General features: G+C 36.9%; 1 protein-coding gene across 1 annotated transcript; it reads right to left on the bottom strand.

Annotated features, from left to right (window-relative positions):
- Positions 1-392: 392 nt before the first annotated feature.
- Positions 393-5,531, bottom strand: LOC122308422 (putative chloride channel-like protein CLC-g). The gene is made up of 7 exons (XM_043121741.1): positions 5,268-5,531; positions 4,960-5,160; positions 4,597-4,774; positions 3,780-4,042; positions 2,775-3,044; positions 1,530-2,670; positions 393-852 (listed from the first exon to the last, which is right to left on the bottom strand). The coding sequence occupies exons 1-7, from the start codon at positions 5,414-5,416 to the stop codon at positions 691-693; spliced, it is 2,364 nt and encodes a 787-aa protein (XP_042977675.1). The 5' UTR covers positions 5,417-5,531; the 3' UTR covers positions 393-690.
- Positions 5,532-19,244: the final 13,713 nt, after the last annotated feature.

Here is a 19,244-nt window from a genome sequence, read left to right on the forward strand (position 1 = left end):
AATGTAATATCCTGCACCAGGCCATACATATCATTCTTTATTGAGAAATGCTTTAGTCACAAGCAGATACTAAAAAAATAAATTTATAAACTGACGTGATTTAATGTAGTATGTTAAATCTACTTTACAATAAAAGTAATTTTACAATCTAATGTACTACATCAAGATACATCAGTTTGTAGATTTACTTTTGTGAAATCTCTTCGTGACTGTAACATTTTAGTTATTTATTTAGCACTTGATCCTGTACTTCCCCTGTATGGCAATATTTTAACTCTGCAGGGATCATTTTGTAAGCAATATTAGCAGCATAATTTATCATAGAAAAAGAATACTATACCTGAACAATGCCCATTAACTCAACTGCTCAAAAGCTCTAGAAGACAACCAAGTTTCTAGCAAAATTTCCCAAAGTGAGGGCATACATAATTTATTTTACTGCAACATACAGGTACTTCAACGATGCAAGAGTTGTCACAGCTAATGCTTCATCAAATAATAACCCTGCCCATTACATCATGTGACGTATCAGATATAGATAGAAAGATAGTAAAACATGATTTGTCCTTGTCTGGTGATTCTCTTCTACTCTTGATTTCATAAAAATGTTGGAAAAGAATAAAACAAAGCCACTCCTCAAATGATTCTATCATCTGAGCAGATCCAAGAAGACTATTTACAAAAATATTGTTAAGCTTTGATACTTGCCGAGGTGCCCCAAAAGAGTTTTCTCAGAGATGGGAACCGGAATCTTAATCTTTTCCACCTGCTCCTTACTAGTAGAGGGTGCAAACTTAATATGTTTTCTGCCATGAAATCATGCCTTGTCAATATACCCACCACAGGAGATCTCTGCAATTGAAAAGCACCACATTTAGATGCAGATAGTAAGTGGGAAGAGTGTTTAATAGATAATGAAGAAGTGTTGTTCCTCAGGACCACATAAGCAATAGCAGCTACGAATTGTTCCAGTCATTACCACACGCCACATCAGCCATGGCAGGGTTTGGTAAGGCCCCCTAAATTGAATGAATAAAGCGAGATGGAGAAATAGGAAACTACTGTGACAACCAGAAAAGAACAGATTTTCTTAAAAAAAATACATAGCAAAGATATTTAAATTGGCAGAGGAAGACACGCAAACTTGAAAAATACATTAGCAAAGATGTTTAATTTGGCAGAGGAAGACACACAATCAAAGGCATAATGATTTCATGAAGACACAAACTTTCTGCACCTTTCAGGGTAAGGGAAAATAATTGTCAAACTATTGAAACGTGACATAAATCCAGTAGCATACGCTTGGTGAAAAAATAGTTCATACCTCAGGACGAAAGCATCAAGAGGAACTATGGTAGTAATACAAGGCCAAGGCGACCTAGTATGCTTACAATCATCAAATTATGCTAAAGCCATGTACTTGAAAATATTGATTCCACTATAATTTATAATCTACAGGTGTCTCAGATCACCCTATCTCCCATGCAAGGTGTGAAATTGGGCAAACAAGACTAGGCAGAATTACTTACGCCAGAGAGCTTGGGTATCACCAGCAGGTGCCTTAAACCAACTTCTCGGAAAAGCATGAGAGCCTTTGCTAGTGACATTGTCTCCACAACAGTATAAGGTGAAGCGTTTGTAAAAGGATGTAAATCTATGAACATTTCCATCTCTTCCTCAGTCAATACTATATCTTCTATTTTGTCACCATTGCCTGAACCCCTCTTGGCAAAATCCCCCGCTGAAAACTGAATAGAGGCATCAATGCCTCCTGTGTCTCCTGTCAAGGATGGAGTGAATAAAAAAGCTCTCTTCTTCAACAATGTAACAAGGTGAGCTCTTAGGATTATACCAAACAAGATGGGGGATTCAGAAAGTGGAGGCTCATCAATTACAGGGAAGCCATTGTGCCTTGTGGTCCGGAGAACATGTACTATATTACCAACCTTCTCAATACCATGAAAGAGCTGAAGTGGGCCCCTGACTACATCACCTACTGACAGCTGCCTCATATATGGCTCAGCATGAGTCTCAAGATAAGGGAAACCCTTGGCTTTCATTATAAGGTCATAGATACTGCCATTGAAACCATCGGCTACAGTCTTGGAAACAAGAAGTACCACCATTATTAATGGCAGCAACAGTAGATTATTAGTCAATTCAAGGATAATTACACACAGAGAAACTGTCATCCTCATAGACCCACCAAGCAAGGAGGCAGCACCCAGCACAGCGTAAAGGCCATGGTTAAGATTTGATTTTGAACCAACTAACATTCCAACAAAACGCCCATAAGATGCACCAGTAACAATAACAGGTACAAAGAGACCAGCAGGAGCAACAATCCCATAGCTAAGGATGCTTAAGAAAAAGCAGGTAACAAAAAATATGAGAACTGAGGAATATTGGAACTCATCATTGGTGCCTTTACTAAAAAGATTTCTGATAGCATCGTCGTTTGTGTTAAAAATGAGGCTGGCAAGATCATTAAACTGATCAGCAGGACATTGGAACTTCTTATAGTTACCAGAGCGGCCTATTGTAGGGCAGGCTTCAGATGTGTCAGCTGGACAAGGTTGGCACTTTGCAAGCCATGGTAATCCAAAAAGAAGACAGGATGTGAAAATGGAGATCAACCAGGCAAGGCAGATTTTGTAAGCAACGCTTTTCCTGAAAAAGTTGACACAGAAAAATTATTTTGGTGAATATGTTTCCTGACTGTTTTTATAACAAAAAAATTGTGCACACATCATAAAGCTAAACTGGGAGCTTACTCATTAATGAGATTGTATATTTTGAGAACCTTATCTAGAAGAAAATTATGTAAACTGCCCAATAAGCCCCCAATAACTCCAAGGGCAAGCACAGCAGGTACATCCATAAGGTCATATGAAATAGTTTCTGAGTAGACATCGTACATTATCAGCCCCCCTGTACCAAAGAGCCCACATTTGCCACTATAGCAGAGATCAATGAAAGCACGGAGTACAATTGCAACAACTGCAGTTGTAAAGAAAGATCTCCATAGAAGGGCACTTCTCCACCTGTTAAAACAGAACTGAATGCTTAGTATTTTATGGAATAAAGATGCTGCTCCTTTTCACCTGCATCAATAAATATAAGTCAAAGAAAAGATTGATATTTTGACATCATTTAGGACATTGACGATGAGTCATGGATGGCCAGCATGAGTGGAAAAAAACCTGAATAATGCACTTGCTGCCAGCTTTATCATGTTGTGAACACTGATTTATGCATGTGGACCAAAAAACAATACAGATAAAAATTGCACCAAAAGGGGCTGCCTGCTTGCTACTAAAGCCTCTAGGTCTTACTAGGGACCTTAGGGATGAAATCTGAGCTCCATCAAGATGGGAAAGGGCTAACTCTGTTGAGTAGCCCAGGTGAAGAGACCCCCCCCCCCCCCCCCCCCCCTTCCCCTTCTCTCTTCTCTCTCCCTCTCCAAAAAAAGCAAAGAGAAAAAGAAAAAATCAGATTCGCTCATGCCATGACATTTTAAGAAAGTCATGATATGATAAAATCATACCCCTGTTACATGTAATGCGGGAAAAGCTCCAGAGTATATATTTGAAATGTTCAAGTATAAACGCTTATTTCTATACATAAACAAACAAAAAAGAATTAAATTCCAAGCACTACCATAAAATTGTAAAATTCCAGGTTTTGAACTGGATCCAATCACCACATGCAAAATTGAGATATATTACATTACAACGATGGATAGAACACGAGAAGTCAGCTAAATCTGTTCAACTTACCAAGATGCCATCTCTTCAAGAGCAAACAGTACACCACCAACAGGGGCATGGAAAGCAGCAGCAATTCCAGCTGCTGATCCACATGTTACAAGATCTCGTCGGTCTCGGTCGTTCTTGAAAAAGCGTAACCAGTTCCATGTTAAACCAAATTTCTTTGACCCACCCTGACCAAGCAATGATGCAATACACGCCCCAGTATGGACCATGGGCCCTGCCTTTCCCACGAGAAGAGATGATGACACCGCAGAAATGCTTCCAACTATCTGTTCGCAGACAAAAATTAGAGACTTACCATTTTCCAAAACAAGGACTGAATGCAGTTTTGTAAGATAAATATTGAGCAAGGCAGAGTCAATGTCTTAGAAGTCACTCAGCGAGTTCAACAGAAAATTGGGAATCAAACGGCACGCCTGCAGAGATTGTAGGAGACTAAATTCAACAAACACATGCACATTACAGCATCTTTTGCCCAAGGAATGCCTTCTATATGCAAGTTTAAAGGTCTAAACTCATATTTGAGGTATTTCATCGTGGTCAACACCTCAAGCACCGGGGGATAACATAAGTTGAACATTGGGCAGATGTTTCTCGTCTCTTTTGTAGATTTCGGAAGGAAAATTTCGTGTATTTTAATCTTAAGGAGTAGCTGGTTCAAGAAAACAGGCACAAATACCTCGACATGCGGTTAGTAAAAAAGAAAACTGGAGCTTTACGTTTTTCTTTTACAGTAAAAAATAAAGCTAAGCCTCCGGTCTTTTCGGAAAGGAAAACAAACCAGCCAAAGAATTACAATCCGAGAAACAGAAAAATTCCATACCTTAACAACCAATGTCCGTAAGGAAAATATGTCGGGCGCATCCACGCCATTCAGGTATGCTTTCACTTCCGGAATACCGGAACCGGCAGCCGCCGGCGCTATAAAAGCCGTAATCATAGATGCAAACAAAGCCAGAATCAAATTAGACACCGAAAATACAAGAAATGCCATCCCATACCTGCCACGACATTTCGCAACCCCGTCAATAGTTTCCCCCAAAACTCGATAAAACAATACAACACAAAAAGAGAGAAGAGACCCAGTATCATTCTATTTTTTTTTTTTTTCTCTCGGAATACTGAACAGTTTCAACCGAATCCAACAGCACCAAAGAGGATAATTCAGAGTGAAATTAAATAAAACCTGCTCTCCAACATCATGTTGGAGGTGACGACGAACTTAATGCCTGCGATGTTCTCGACGGCGAGGTTGTTGCAGAAGCCGACGAGGCTGACAATCAAACCGATGAGGAAGCACAAGAGCCACTTCATAAGCGTGTACTGGAATATCTGCATCTTTCCCCGGCTCCTCCAGTCCTGCTTGAATAGCTCGTTCTCGAATATCCTGTCATTTTTCATTTTCCCAAAAAATAAAGAAAAAAGAAAATCAGTATTTTTTCAAGCAATTCCGATTTGCCCATTTCGAAGAAGAAGAAAGTCGTTGGAACACACTCGTAATCGAGGCTCTCGATGGGGCAGACATTGGAGCCGACGATGGCGACTTGGGAGGTGGAGTTTGGAGGGGAGAGTAAGGGAACGAAAACGGAGTCTTCCTGGTCGGCATTGAGCTCGGATGCGCTGGTGACAATGATACTGGACATGCTTCCTACACTGATTCAATTGGACACCATCTAGTCAAGAAGACAGATGGAGAAAGAGTCAAAGCCGGTTCCACCTCTCCTCACGAGTTTTGCTAAGAAGATAAGATGTTTGAAGCAGAACATTAATGTCACGTTGCATTGTCAGATCATGCCACAGAATGACAGCTGACGAATATTTTTTAGGATTTTTATGTCAATTTTAAAGATTTTTACATTTGCTAAGGGCAGAGATAAATACAAATATGTTGTAAAATAACATTGTAAAATTGTATGACCACCTTGAGCTAGCCGTCAAATACACAGTGCATAGTGCCGGCAGAGTACTGCATAGTAACTGGCATAGTAAATGGCCGACATCGCACAGTGTGCATAGTGCCAGCATAGTACTGCATAGTAACTGGCATAGTAAATGGCCGACATCGCACAGTGCGCATAGTACTGCATAGTAACTGGCATAGTAAATGGCCGACATCGCACAGTGCATAGTGCCAGCATAGTACTGCATAGTAAATATGCACAGTGCCAGCATAGTACTGCATAGTAATTTGCATAGTTCCCTTTGTACGCCTATATATATCGTTGAATTCTTTAAGAAATTCATAAGTTTCATAACTTCTCTGAGTTCTATCTCTCTCTCTCTCTCTCTCTCTCTCTCTCTCTCTCTCTCTCTCTCTCTCTCTCTCTCTCTCTCTCTCTCTCTCTCTCCTTTCGATAGTTTTATAACACGTTATCAGCACGAGAGTTCTGACGGTCTTGAAGCTAATAGTCCTCTACTTCAAGTAAGTCTTTCAATATATTTTTTTATAGTTTTCAAAATGAATATGAAATATTAAACATACTTATGTTCTTGATTTATATATATAGAAAATGTCAAATCTTACAAAATTGGAATTCGTTGCTCTTGACATTTCTGGGAAAAATTATTTATCTTGGATCCTTGATGCTGAGATCCATCTGGATGCAATGAACCTGGGAGATACAATTAAAGAAGGAAATCAAGGATCCCTGCAGGACCGTGCTAAGGCAATGATTTTCCTTCGGCACCATCTTCATGAAGAATTAAAAACTGAGTATCTAACGGTGAAAAATCCACTTATTTTGTGGAATGATTTAAGGGAGAGATATGAACACCAGAAAACTGTAATCCTCCCAAAAGCTCGTCATGATTGGATGCACCTGAGGTTGCAAGACTTCAAGAGTGTTAGTGAGTATAACTCTGCACTCTTTAAAATTAGCTCGCTATTGAAATTATGTGGTGAAAAAGTCACTGATGATGACTTGTTAGAGAAGACATATACTACTTTTCATGCCTCGAATGTGCTCCTGCAGCAGCAGTATCGAGAGCGAAAGTTCAAGAAATATTCTGAACTTATATCTTGTCTTCTATTAGCTGAGCAAAATAATGAGCTTTTATTAAGAAATCACCAGTCACGTCCTACTGGTTCTATATCATTCCCTGAAGTGAATGGTACTAGATTTACATCATTCCCAGAAGCGAATGGTGCATCTTTTCAAAGAAAAAGAGGGCGTGGACGTGGTAAGAAAAACTATAGAAGTGGAGGTCCTAGAAGTGACCACACTAAAAGGGAAAATAATAGATATACACCGTACCACCAGAAGTGGTTCAACTCAGAAAAGGGCAAAGGTCCTCAAAATAAATTTGTAAAGAAATATAAAGATGAATGCCATAGATGTGGTATGACTGGACATTGGTCTCGTACCTGTCGTACAGCTAAACACTTGGTTGACTTATACCAATCTTCCTTAAAAGAAAAAACAAAGAAATTTGAAACAAATTTTGTTGAACCATCATATGCTTTAAATTCTATAGATGGAGAAGATATTACAAGTCTTGATGTTTCTGATTTCTTTGAGGATTCTAGTGGTAGAGTTGATCATGGAAGTGTTCCTTTTTAATTAATGTATTTCCTTTATATTATTGTAAAATATTTTTATTCTGTAATGTTTTTTTTAGTAATGAAAGTTTTATATATTTTGTAGAATCATGAGTCTTATTGATGAACTTTCTATCTCCGAGATGAATAATAAAGATGTATGTCTGGCTGACAGTGCTACAACTCACACAATTCTTAAGGATAAAAAATATTTTCAGAATCTAACATTGAGTAAAGCCTATGTTCATACCATCTCCGGTTCATCGAATCTAATTGAAGGCTCCGGAAGAGCTTATATTGTGTTGCCTAATGGCACCAAATTTTGCATTGATGATGCTCTATTTTCTTCACAATCCAGAAGAAATTTATTAAGTTTTAAAGATATACGTCGTAATGGTTGTCATATTGAAACCATTAACGAAGACGATAAAGAGCATCTTCTCATTACTAAAATAATTTCGAGCCAGAAGCTCGTATTAGAAAAACTGTCTACCCTCTCATCTGGATTGTATTATACAAAAATGAGAACAATTGAATCACATGTTGTAATGCACCAGAAGTGCATTGATCCCAAAATATTTATGACTTGGCATGATCGCCTTGGACATCCGGGATCAATAATGATGAGACGAATAATTGATAATTCGTATGGGCATCCCCTAAAGAATCAGAAGATTATCTTACCCAATGAATATCTATGCTCTGCATGTTCTCAAGGTAAATTGATTATCAAACCATCTATCTCAAAGGTTGGTTTTGAATCTCCATCTTTTTTACAAAGGATTCATGGAGATATATGTGGGCCTATTCAACCATCAAGTGGACCGTTCAGATATTTTATGGTTTTAATTGATGCATCAAGTCGATGGTCACATGTTTGTTTACTTTCCACTAGAAATGCTGCATTTGCTAAACTTCTTACACAAATAATTAAGCTACGAGCACAATTCCCTGACTATCCAATTAAAAATATTCGATTGGATAATGCAGGAGAATTTACATCTCAAGCTTTTGATAATTATTGCATGTCAATAGGAATAGATGTTGAACATCCAGTTGCCCACACACATACTCAAAATGGTTTAGCTGAATCATTGATTAAAAGGCTTCAGCTAATCGCTAGACCTTTACTCATGAAATCAAATCTTCCTATTTCTGCTTGGGGACATGCTATAATTCATGCAGCATCATTAATTCGAGTTAGACCATCAGCATATCACAAATATTCACCATTACAGCTTGCATTTGGTCAGCAACCAAATATTTCTCATCTTCGTACTTTTGGATGTACTGTATATGTTCCAATTGCACCTCCACAACGTACAAAGATGGGCCCTCAACGTAGACTTGGGATATATGTTGGGTTTGATTCTCCATCTATTATCAGATACCTTGAGCCTCTTACAGGGGATATGTTTAAGGCACGTTTTGAGGATTGTCATTTTGACGAATCCATTTTTCCAACAATGGGTAATGAGAAGTCGGTGCCTGAAGCACGACAAACATTGTGTAATGAGAAGTCGGTGCCTGAAGCACGACAAGAAATTACTTGGGAAAATAAAGCTCTTTTCCAATTTGATCCTCGTACAAAAGAATGTAATCTAGAGGTTCAAAAGATTATTCATTTGCAAAGTGTTGCAAACCAATTACCGGATGCATTTACTGACACTAAAGGTGTGGTAAAATCATATATTCCTGCTGTTAATGTTCCAGCAAGGATTGCAGTCCCTGAAGGACAAGTTGCCAAAATAGCAATAGGCGAGTCTAAGATACGCCTGAAGCGTGGACGGCCTATTGGTGCTAAGGACAAAATTCCTCGAAAGAGGAAAATACAAAATGAATTTGGTACTCCTGAAGAGTCCATACCAACACAGGCCATAAGAGTAATTAATGCTCATGAAGAGAGTAAATCTCCTGAGAAAGAACCTCCTGAAGAGGTATTTCATGAAATGTCTTCCCTTGAAGAGGGACAGGTACCTGAAAATAACGAGATCTCGATACATTTCATGAATACAGGAGAAATTTTGAATAGAAATAAAACTGTTGTCGACAACATATTCTCATATAAAATGGCTCTTGACATTACCAGAAGTAATGAAGAAATTGAGCCAAGAACTGTCGAAGAATGTCGACGTAGAGATGACTGGCCAAAATGGAAATCAGCTATTGAAGCTGAATTAAACTCGCTAGCAAAGCGAGAGGTCTTTGGACCAATTATACAAACACCAAAGGGTGTAATACCCGTTGGATATAAATGGGTATTTATACTTAAACGTAATGAAAGTAATGAAATTGTGCGATATAAAGCACGACTTGTTGCACAAGGTTTCCTGCAGAAACCGGGGATTGATTATGAGGAAACATACTCTCCTGTTATGGATGCAATCACATTCAGATATTTGATTAGTTTGGCAGTTATAAAAAGATTGGATATGCAGTTGATGGATGTGGTCACCGCATATTTATATGGATCATTAGATCATGACATATATATGAAAATCCCTGAAGGATATAAAATGCCTGAAACTTCTAATCTGAGTACATCCAGAAGTATGTATTCTATTAAGCTTCAAAGATCTTTATATGGGTTAAAACAATCCGGACGCATGTGGTATAAACGCCTTAGCGAATATCTATTGAAAGAAGGATTTGAGAATAATCCAATATGCCCATGTATTTTTATTAAGAAATCAGACTCCGGATTTGTTATTATTGCGGTTTATGTTGATGATCTAAATCTTGTTGGAACTCCTGAAGAGATCAGAAGAACTGCTACATATTTAAAGAATGAATTTGAAATGAAAGATCTTGGCAAAACGAAATTTTGTCTCGGCCTGCAGCTCGAACATTTGCCAAATAGAATTCTCATTCATCAATCAAATTATACAGAGAAAGTCTTGAAACACTTTTACATGGACAAAGCTCATCCCCTGAGTACTCCAATGGTTGTTCGATCACTTGATGTGCAGAAGGATCCATTTCGTCCTTGTGAAGACAATGAAGAAATTCTTGGTTCTGAAATACCTTATCTCAGTGCAATTGGAGCCCTGATGTATCTTGCAAATTGCACTCGGCCTGATATTGCATTTTCAGTTAATTTACTTGCAAGATATAGTTCCGCACCAACTCGAAGACATTGGAATGGCATTAAACATATCCTTCGATACCTTCGAGGTACGGTTGATATGGGATTATTTTATCAATATGGTTCAAGTCCACAATTAGTTGGATATGCAGATGCAGGTTATCTTTCAGATCCACACAGAGGTAGATCTCAGACTGGATATGTATTTACTTATGGAAATTCTGCTATATCATGGAGATCTATCAAACAAACACTATCTGCTACATCTTCAAATCACTCAGAGATCATTGCAATTCATGAAACAAGTCGAGAATGCATTTGGCTAAGATCAATGATCCAACATATTCAAGAAAAGTGTGGTCTTCCAGTGATTAATGATAGTCCAACAACTTTATACGAAGATAATGCTGCTTGTATTGCTCAAATTAGAGGAGGATATATCAAAGGTGATAGAACCAAACATATTTCACCTAAATTCTTTTATACTCATGAACTTCAAGAAAAAGGTGAAATTAAAGTCAAGCAGATACGATCAAGCGATAATCTGGCAGATTTATTCACAAAAGCATTACCAACTGCAACATTTAAGAAGATTGTGCAGAACATTGGAATGCGGAGACTTGAAGACCTTTTATCATGCACTTTTCAGGGGGAGTAACGTCTTGAAGACTTATGCTGATTGTACTCTTTTTCCTTCGCTAAGGTTTTATCCCACTGGGTTTTCCTTCGCAAGGTTTTAATGAGGCAATCTTAAAGCATTTTACGGTACACATGAATATTGTACTCTTTTTCCTTCGCCATTGGTTTTTTCCCACAGGGTTTTTCCTTGGCAAGGTTTTAACGAGGCATATTCATTATATGTGGTCATCCAAAGGGGGAGTGTTGTAAAATAACATTGTAAAATTGTATGACCACCTTGAGCTAGCCGTCAAATGCACAGTGCATAGTGCCGGCAGAGTACTGCATAGTAACTGGCATAGTAAATGGCCGACATCGCACAGTGTGCATAGTGCCAGCATAGTACTGCATAGTAACTGGCATAGTAAATGGCCGACATCGCACAGTGCGCATAGTGCCAGCATAGTACTGCATAGTAACTGGCATAGTAAATGGCCGACATCGCACAGTGCATAGTGCCAGCATAGTACTGCATAGTAAATATGCACAGTGCCAGCATAGTACTGCATAGTAATTTGCATAGTTCCCTTTGTACGCCTATATATATCGTTGAATTCTTTAAGAAATTCATAAGTTTCATAACTTCTCTGAGTTCTATCTCTCTCTCTCTCTCTCTCTCTCTCTCTCTCTCTCTCTCTCTCTCTCTCTCTCTCTCTCTCCTTTCGATAGTTTTATAACAAAATATATTTATTGTCTTTCTATAAATATTTTTTTATAATTATATTTACATGCTTTACTTAAAAATTATATATACAGGCCCTTTATTAAAATAGAAAAAATATTATTTAAAAAAAAATATTTTTATAATTTTAAAAAATTTTAAAAATAAAATTATCTATACCTGTATTGCAATTTTCAAATAGAGATTGTACGTAACATTGCTCTTATAAGAAATTGAAAAATATTATAGATCTTATATATAAAGAAATGTTGAGTTGAAAAATATTATGAATCTCACTTGTAGAGAGATTTTGAGTTGAGATGAGTTTAATAATTTAAAAGTTGGACGTTTAAATATTAGATTCAGTTTAAAATTAGACTGGATTGAATAGATATCAGTTGAATTTATTTAAATTATAACATAAATTATGTTGAATAAAATTTTAAAAATGCAAAATAATGTGATGTTTTGAATTTCTAGTTTTAAATAAATTATGGTCCTCTTATTTTATATATGTCACTTTTTATTCCAATGTCTTCTTATATTAATAGTTTAAATAAAAAGATTAGAAATCATTTTAGAATTTGGATTAACCCAATTAATATTTTAGAAAACAATTATAAATTATTATATTTGTCACAATTAATTTATTCCCATTTTCCTTACTATATTAATAAATCAACCACTTGCATTAATAATAATAATAAATTAGCTTTTTTACTCTTTTGAGTGTGTAGAATAATTAAATAACAAAAATAAGACAAAACGGGGAAGCCTTATGAGGGAGAGGGAGATTGGATCTAGATTTCTTGTACAGTTCGTCGAATCCAAGTCAAAGTTGATGAAGAAATATAGCTCGAATAATTTCTAATTTCCATATAGATCTTAAACTAAAAATTATTAGATAATTTTAATATATAAAAATAAATTTATAAATTGATGATTTAATATGATATATAAAATTATAAAGTTTTTTTAATTAAAAAATTAATTTAAGTTATCAATATTAATTTTTAAATTTATTTATATAAAAAAAATTTATAATTGTACCAATTATTTGACTTTAAGTGACAAACAATTTAAAATAAATGTTCTTTGAGAAACAAGTAGACTCGTTTAGATTGAGAAGTGATTTTAATTATTTTATATTATTTTTATAATTTTTTAAATTTTTATATAAAATATATTAAATAATTTCATTTTTTTAATTTTAAAATAATAATAATATTAAAATATAATATTTTATTTTTTATCTTAATTTATTTCATTTTCTCTCACTGTTCAAACGTTACGTAATGTACTCGAGATGGATAAGAACGGAAGGACGTCCCCGATACTCCAAATTGAGTGTGACTGGCGGTTGACTAATGTATGGCGCTGAGTTGCCGTTGACACTTATGTAGGTAAGGCGTACACCTGTACACTCGCATTACTCATAGTCATAGTTAGGGTTGCACTTCGCATTAACGTGTCGTGTTAAATTATTAACCTTTAAATATTTTCATAATTTATTTAAATAATAAGTCAGGTCATGTAATTTATTTTAATTTATTTAATACTAATTAAAAATAAATTAATACAATATAATTTATTTTAACTCATTTCAATTAAATAGGTTAAACTAATATGTATAATACATTTGACCTAATTAAGATTGATTTCATATAAAAGTAAATATCTATATTTATTAGTAAACACAATATCTAATAAATAAATAAAACTACCTACCAACATGAAATATAAAACTACCTACTAACATGAAATATCTATATTTTTCAAGTTTTAATAATAAAAACATAAACATATTGAGATATACTAATATTACAACTCAACAATAATAAAATTTTAATTTTAAAATAAAATTTAAATGAGTTATTTCAGGTTGATTTCGGGTTAAACGGATTAATCCGTTATTTATTTACATGTTTGTTAATCATAATGGATCAACTCGTTTTAACTCGGAACTTATTTATATCAAATCTAGTAATTTATATCAAATTTAAACCTGCTAATTTCGTGTCATACTCATATTTGGTTCACAAATCGTATCACATATTATCCCTAATCATCAAGATCCCCTGAACCAATTTTTTAAGGAGAAGACATGTATTCTACATTATTTAATGAGTAATGTTACGTGTACATAGAATTTTATACACAACATTATAAGTATTGAGCAAATACTCATTTTTTCAATTTTTCCTTTTGTAGCATATCAATAGTTGATACGTCAGCATTTATTATTATGAGTAAAAATTATAAGAATTATTTAATTACTATTTTTTCTGAAAATACTGAAAAAAAAAATTAAAATACATCACTTATAGTAATTGAAAAATGGTCGATCTTAGATTCTTCAATCTGATTATGGATTGAATTCGTAAAACAAATGATTTTGTGTTTTTAATGCTTTTTGTCTTTTAGAAATTATTGGAAATGTATTGTAATAATATTTTGTTTAAAATTCTAACTCAACAAAGAAGAGATAAATTTAATCATTTAATTTATATTCCAACAAATATCATGAAATCAATATCCAATCATATTAAGACTTCTAGATTGGAACTATTAATGTTGTGTTTCGCAACCCGAATAATACCACAATGACCCAACATCAAAGCTTGCAACAAAGAAGAAGGAAAGGCTCTGATGAGATCCAGAGTGCCTCCAATGTTAGAGTAGATGAATTCTTTTTGGAAAATAGGATAATGAAGAAGAAGAAAAGATCAAAGAGTTCCCCCTTTAGTGGGATTGGTGTATTTATACATGTTTTGGACTTGGTCACCTAGGGAGATCGTGGGATATCAGGTCGTATTCAGGTTAAATCTACCACTAGCATCCCTGTAAGGTGGCAATGTGTCAAGTCGATGTTGTTTCGTCTTATGGCACCTCAAGTAATATGTTGTAGTGTGTACAACTTCTCTAACATGCATTAAATGTGACGTGATATCTGACTGTGGCGTGCCCTTCTCCATATTTCATTTAATGCGGTGTGTCTCTGGTCAGGTGTGCCCGTTCCTAAACATATTTAGCTGCCTAGACTATGGGATAGGCGCCTGTCTCATCTTTTTTCGTAGGACTCTATTGGTCACTCGGGTTTAAGTTGTCTCATGTGGTTTTTGTTTGTGGCTGTAATAAAGCAGGGACGCTCTTAGTGGGCATGCCCCTGCCTCTTACCATTTAGGGATGCTGGCATTACTTTAGGCGTTATGCCTGGAGTCAAGGGCCGTAACATTTATGGCCAGCCAACGGTTACCATATGAAGGGGCGCGGACGACTGATAAATGCCTCCTTCCATTCCTTGACAGATGCAACTCTCTTTTGGAAAAATCTCTCTCTGTCTGTGAGTGAAAATACTTAGGCTGTGGGCATTTTGAATGTGTCTCTAGATTCATCTACGTAGCACATTCACGCACTGAGTGGAGAAATCTATTTGAACACTGGATTCACTCGTGGAACAACTACACAGACTATTCTTGAGGTATTTCTTCCGCTGTGTACGTTTATATAATTACTTACATTGGTATCAGAGCATTACGTTAGTTGTTCCCAGTGAAATATGTCTCTGTTTCTTGTTCATGTAATGCATATATATTTTTTTTCTTACATTCTATGAATATGATCATGTTTATATATATTGAGTTTAGTCTCTGTTTATTAAAACATGTATGAGACTGTTAGAAATGCCATGATCTATTATCATAAGTTTTTATATATGATCTCTGTTTACATGAACATCACGCTATATTGCTAGATGTGTTTTAACAGTTTTCTTTTTATGCATTGAGAATATGTATTATATTGTTTTTTTTAATACAATATATATATATATATATATATATGTTGAGCACTGTGTGATACTGCGCATGGCAGTGTATTTGCCATGCGCAGAGGCACGAAGCGCGCCATGGTGGTGGCTGGGCAACCACATGGTTGCTGCTAGCACCACACGGGTGGTCCTCGCACTACATGGTGCCGAGGACACCTCCATGGGTGGCAAGCACCCACTGGTGCACCGAGCACCATTTTTTGGTGCTGAGCGCACACGGTGCTGCAGCCCACACCGTGGTGCCTATCGCACCATGGTGTTGTGGGCTCGCACCACGTGGAGATGCTGGCACCGAGTGGTGCTGCCCAACCGAGATGGGCAGCATACACCATGGCTACCGCATGCCAAGGAGTGGTGCTGCACAATGGGAGCAGCCCACTCCGGCTGCTGCAGCCCGTGGTGTTCAGAGCACTCCGGTGAGTGCTCTGCCACCGAGCCCACCGGCGGAGGCTGCCTAAAATGGTGGCTTTAAGCCACTGTTTTTTTTTCTGATACTGTTCACATGAACAGTACCAATTCCGGAGGTTGAAGAAGGTTTAAAAAAAAAAAAAAAAACTTACGGGCTGAGGATTTAAAACTAATGGGCTGTTCAAAGCTTGAACTTGGCCCAATTGTTTTATTTTTTTTTATCTCCAGCCCAATTGTTTTCTGGCCCAACCCGTGAGGTTTTTTCACTAAAATGGCAAAAATTGTTTTTCTTGTGTTTAGAACCCATGACCAAGTGGGAGTCAAGATGAAAACGCACCATTGGGCTGCTGCTTCTCCTGGTGATAGGTGGGGGTTCTATTTTTTTATGATCTAATTGTGCTGGAAAAAAAAAAAAAAAAAAAAAAAAAACCTTTCAGTTTTTTTTTTTTTGGCATGATTATTTCTTTAAATACATGATTAGTTATTATATTATCACTAAATTAGTAAGTTTTTTTTGTGATAATTAGTGGATGTATGGTTGAAATTTTTTTTTGAAATTTCCCATGCAATTTAAAATTGCGTGAAAATTGAGTTAATAAGTTAATAATTGGCATTGTGGCGCAAGAGATGATTAGGAAGCTTAGCGAATTTTCGATCTTGTGACATGTCTAGATTATTTTCTCTTTAACTTAGATAAACGCGGCATTTTTTTTAGGTGTGTGTATATATCTAATTTGTGCATTTTTGTAGTGAAATGGTATCGAAAAGTATTGTTGCTGATTTGAACAAAGGAGAAAAACTGGATGGGGAAAATTACGACATTTGGCATCGTAAGATCCAGTATGTCCTGAATAAGCAAGAGGTCTTGGAGACCTTAACTCACTCCCTAACTGAGCCTAAAAAAGGGAACTCTGAACAACACTGAAAGGATCATGAGGTTTTTGAGAATTGGCTCAAAAAGGATCGGTGCGTGCGCTTTACTATGTTAAGCAGCATGCACAATGACCTTATCGGTAAGTTCGAGGAGTATAACACTGCTCAAAGTATGTGGGAAGCACTGAAAGTGAAGTTCGGGGGAACTTCTGCCACGAGATTGCGCGGACTGACTATAAAGTTTGACTCTTATAAGATGCGCTTTGAACACACGATAAAGCAGCATTTTAGAACGATGTCATCAATGATCCGTGAACTCAAAGTGGCTGGAAACAATCTGATGGATGAGCAGCATGTCCAAGCGGTTATACGCTCACTACCCATTTCATGGGAAGCCATGTGCCAAAATTTGACGCACAATGAGAACATCAAAACTTTTGATGATGTGTCGCGTCATTTGGAGCTTGAGGCAGAGCGCCTAGAGGCTATTAAGCCTAAACATTCATCCTATGTGGCTGAATCTGGCTCGCGTAAGGCAATTAGGCCTAAACGCAAGAATAATAAGCTTGGGGTATCCACTGGACGTGTGCAAAAAGAGTCAGGAACTTTCAAATGCACCAAGAGAGGGAAGCGTGGAAAGAACAAGTCCAATATGGATTGTCTTAACTGTGGAAAGAAAGGCCACTTCGCTCGTGACTGTACTGAGCCGAAGAAGGTACAATCTGACTATTCTCTTTCTGTTTATGTAACAAGTCATGTGATGGTTGCTCACTCATATCCTATGTGGACTGTTGATTCAGGAGCGACCGACCACATAGCAAGAGACAGAGTCAGATTTGTCGAGTATCGTCGAATTCCAGTTGGGAGTCGTGATATCAAGGTGGGGAATGGAGCTAGTGTCGAGGTGCTTGGAGTTGGTACCTACAAGCTAGTATTGCGAGGCGGTCGCATTCTATTACTCCATCATGTGTTATACGCTCCCGGAATACGACGAAATTTACTTTCCGTAGTTACTTTAATCAGACTTGGTTTCCACATTTTATTTGAAAACAATGGTGTTTCCCTATTTTTGGATAATGTTTTTTATGGTTCTGCTTTTCTTTCAGACGGTTTTATGATAATGGATTTGGATTATTCAAATGTGAATGAATCTACTATTTTTATCACTGAATCTGATAATTTAGATTCGAATACATGGCATGCTAGACTTGGCCATGTTGGGCAAGAGAGGATGACACGGTTGGCTAGAGAAGGTCTAATAGGCAATCTCGCTAAAGTCACGTTGCCCACTTGTGAACATTGTTTGATGGGAAAATCAAAAAGAAAACCGTTTGGAAAAGCAGCAAGAGCATCTTCTCTGTTGCAATTAATCCACTCAAATATTTGTGGCCCAATAAGTGTGAGGGCGAGACACGGGGCTTTATATTTCATCACATTCATAGATGATTATTCACGATATGGTCATGTTTATTTGATCTCCCATAAGTCTGAAGCATTGGATTGCTTTAGACGATACATGAGTTTGGTTGAGAATCAATTAGACAGGAGTATAAAAGCTCTAAGAACAGACCGTGGACGTGAATATTTATCTGAGCAATTTAAAAGGCTCTGTGATGAAAAGGGAATTAAAAGGCAGTTGACAATGCCATATACGCCACAACAAAATGGCGTGGCAGAAAGAAGAAATCGGACACTGCTTGAGATGGTTAGATCGATGATGGCGCAAGCAAACCTACCAATATCATATTGGGGGGATGCATTTTTGACTGCAGCCTATATCCTTAACCGAATGCCCTCCAAATCGGTGCCGTCCACCCCGTATGAACTTTGGACCGATGAGAAACCCAACTTGAATAACTTGCGGCCATGGAGTTCAACGGGTTTCGTTCATGATTCTTTCCATAAATATGGAAAGTTTGGTCCTAGAGGAAAGAAGTGTATCTTTATAAGGTACCCTGATCACTCTAAGGGATATGTATTAATCGGTGAACAACCTGATGGGACGGTATCTGAAATTGAGTCACGAGATGTGAATTTCATCGAGGATGAATTTCCAATTAGAGGCGAGGTTGATAGGAGTTTGGAACTCCAAGAACTTGTGGATCAAGAGGAAATCACTCCAAATGTCGTAGTTGAGAATGATGAAATTTCTCAAGCTCTTAGAAACAGTGTGAGTGATTTAGCTCTGAGCAATGAAACACCACTTGTTGATTATTCACAACAGTTTCAACCACGTAGAAGCTCACGCGGAAATATTCCCCGTCGTCGATTTGAGATTGAAGGGGAGATTTTCATGGTGGGACTGCAAGATGATGATGAGCCTAGAACCATCCAAGAGGCTTTCTCATCTTCTACTAAAGATGAGTGGATAAAAGTACTAAACGATGAGATGGAGTCTA

This window comes from Carya illinoinensis, chromosome 4, assembly GCF_018687715.1.
Source record: "Carya illinoinensis cultivar Pawnee chromosome 4, C.illinoinensisPawnee_v1, whole genome shotgun sequence".
NCBI lineage: Eukaryota > Viridiplantae > Streptophyta > Magnoliopsida > Fagales > Juglandaceae > Carya > Carya illinoinensis.

Excerpts from the sequence above, each read along its gene's own strand:
- LOC122308422 (XM_043121741.1), bottom strand. The coding sequence starts at position 5,416 with ATGTCCAGTATCATTGTCACCAGCGCATCCGAGCTCAATGCCGACCAG. Across the intron at positions 4,775-4,959 it reads AACATGATGTTGGAGAGCAG|GTATGGGATGGCATTTCTTG; the intron begins GTTTTATTTAAT and ends ATGTCGTGGCAG. Across the intron at positions 853-1,529 it reads TGATACCCAAGCTCTCTGGC|AGATCTCCTGTGGTGGGTAT; the intron begins GTAAGTAATTCT and ends TTTCAATTGCAG.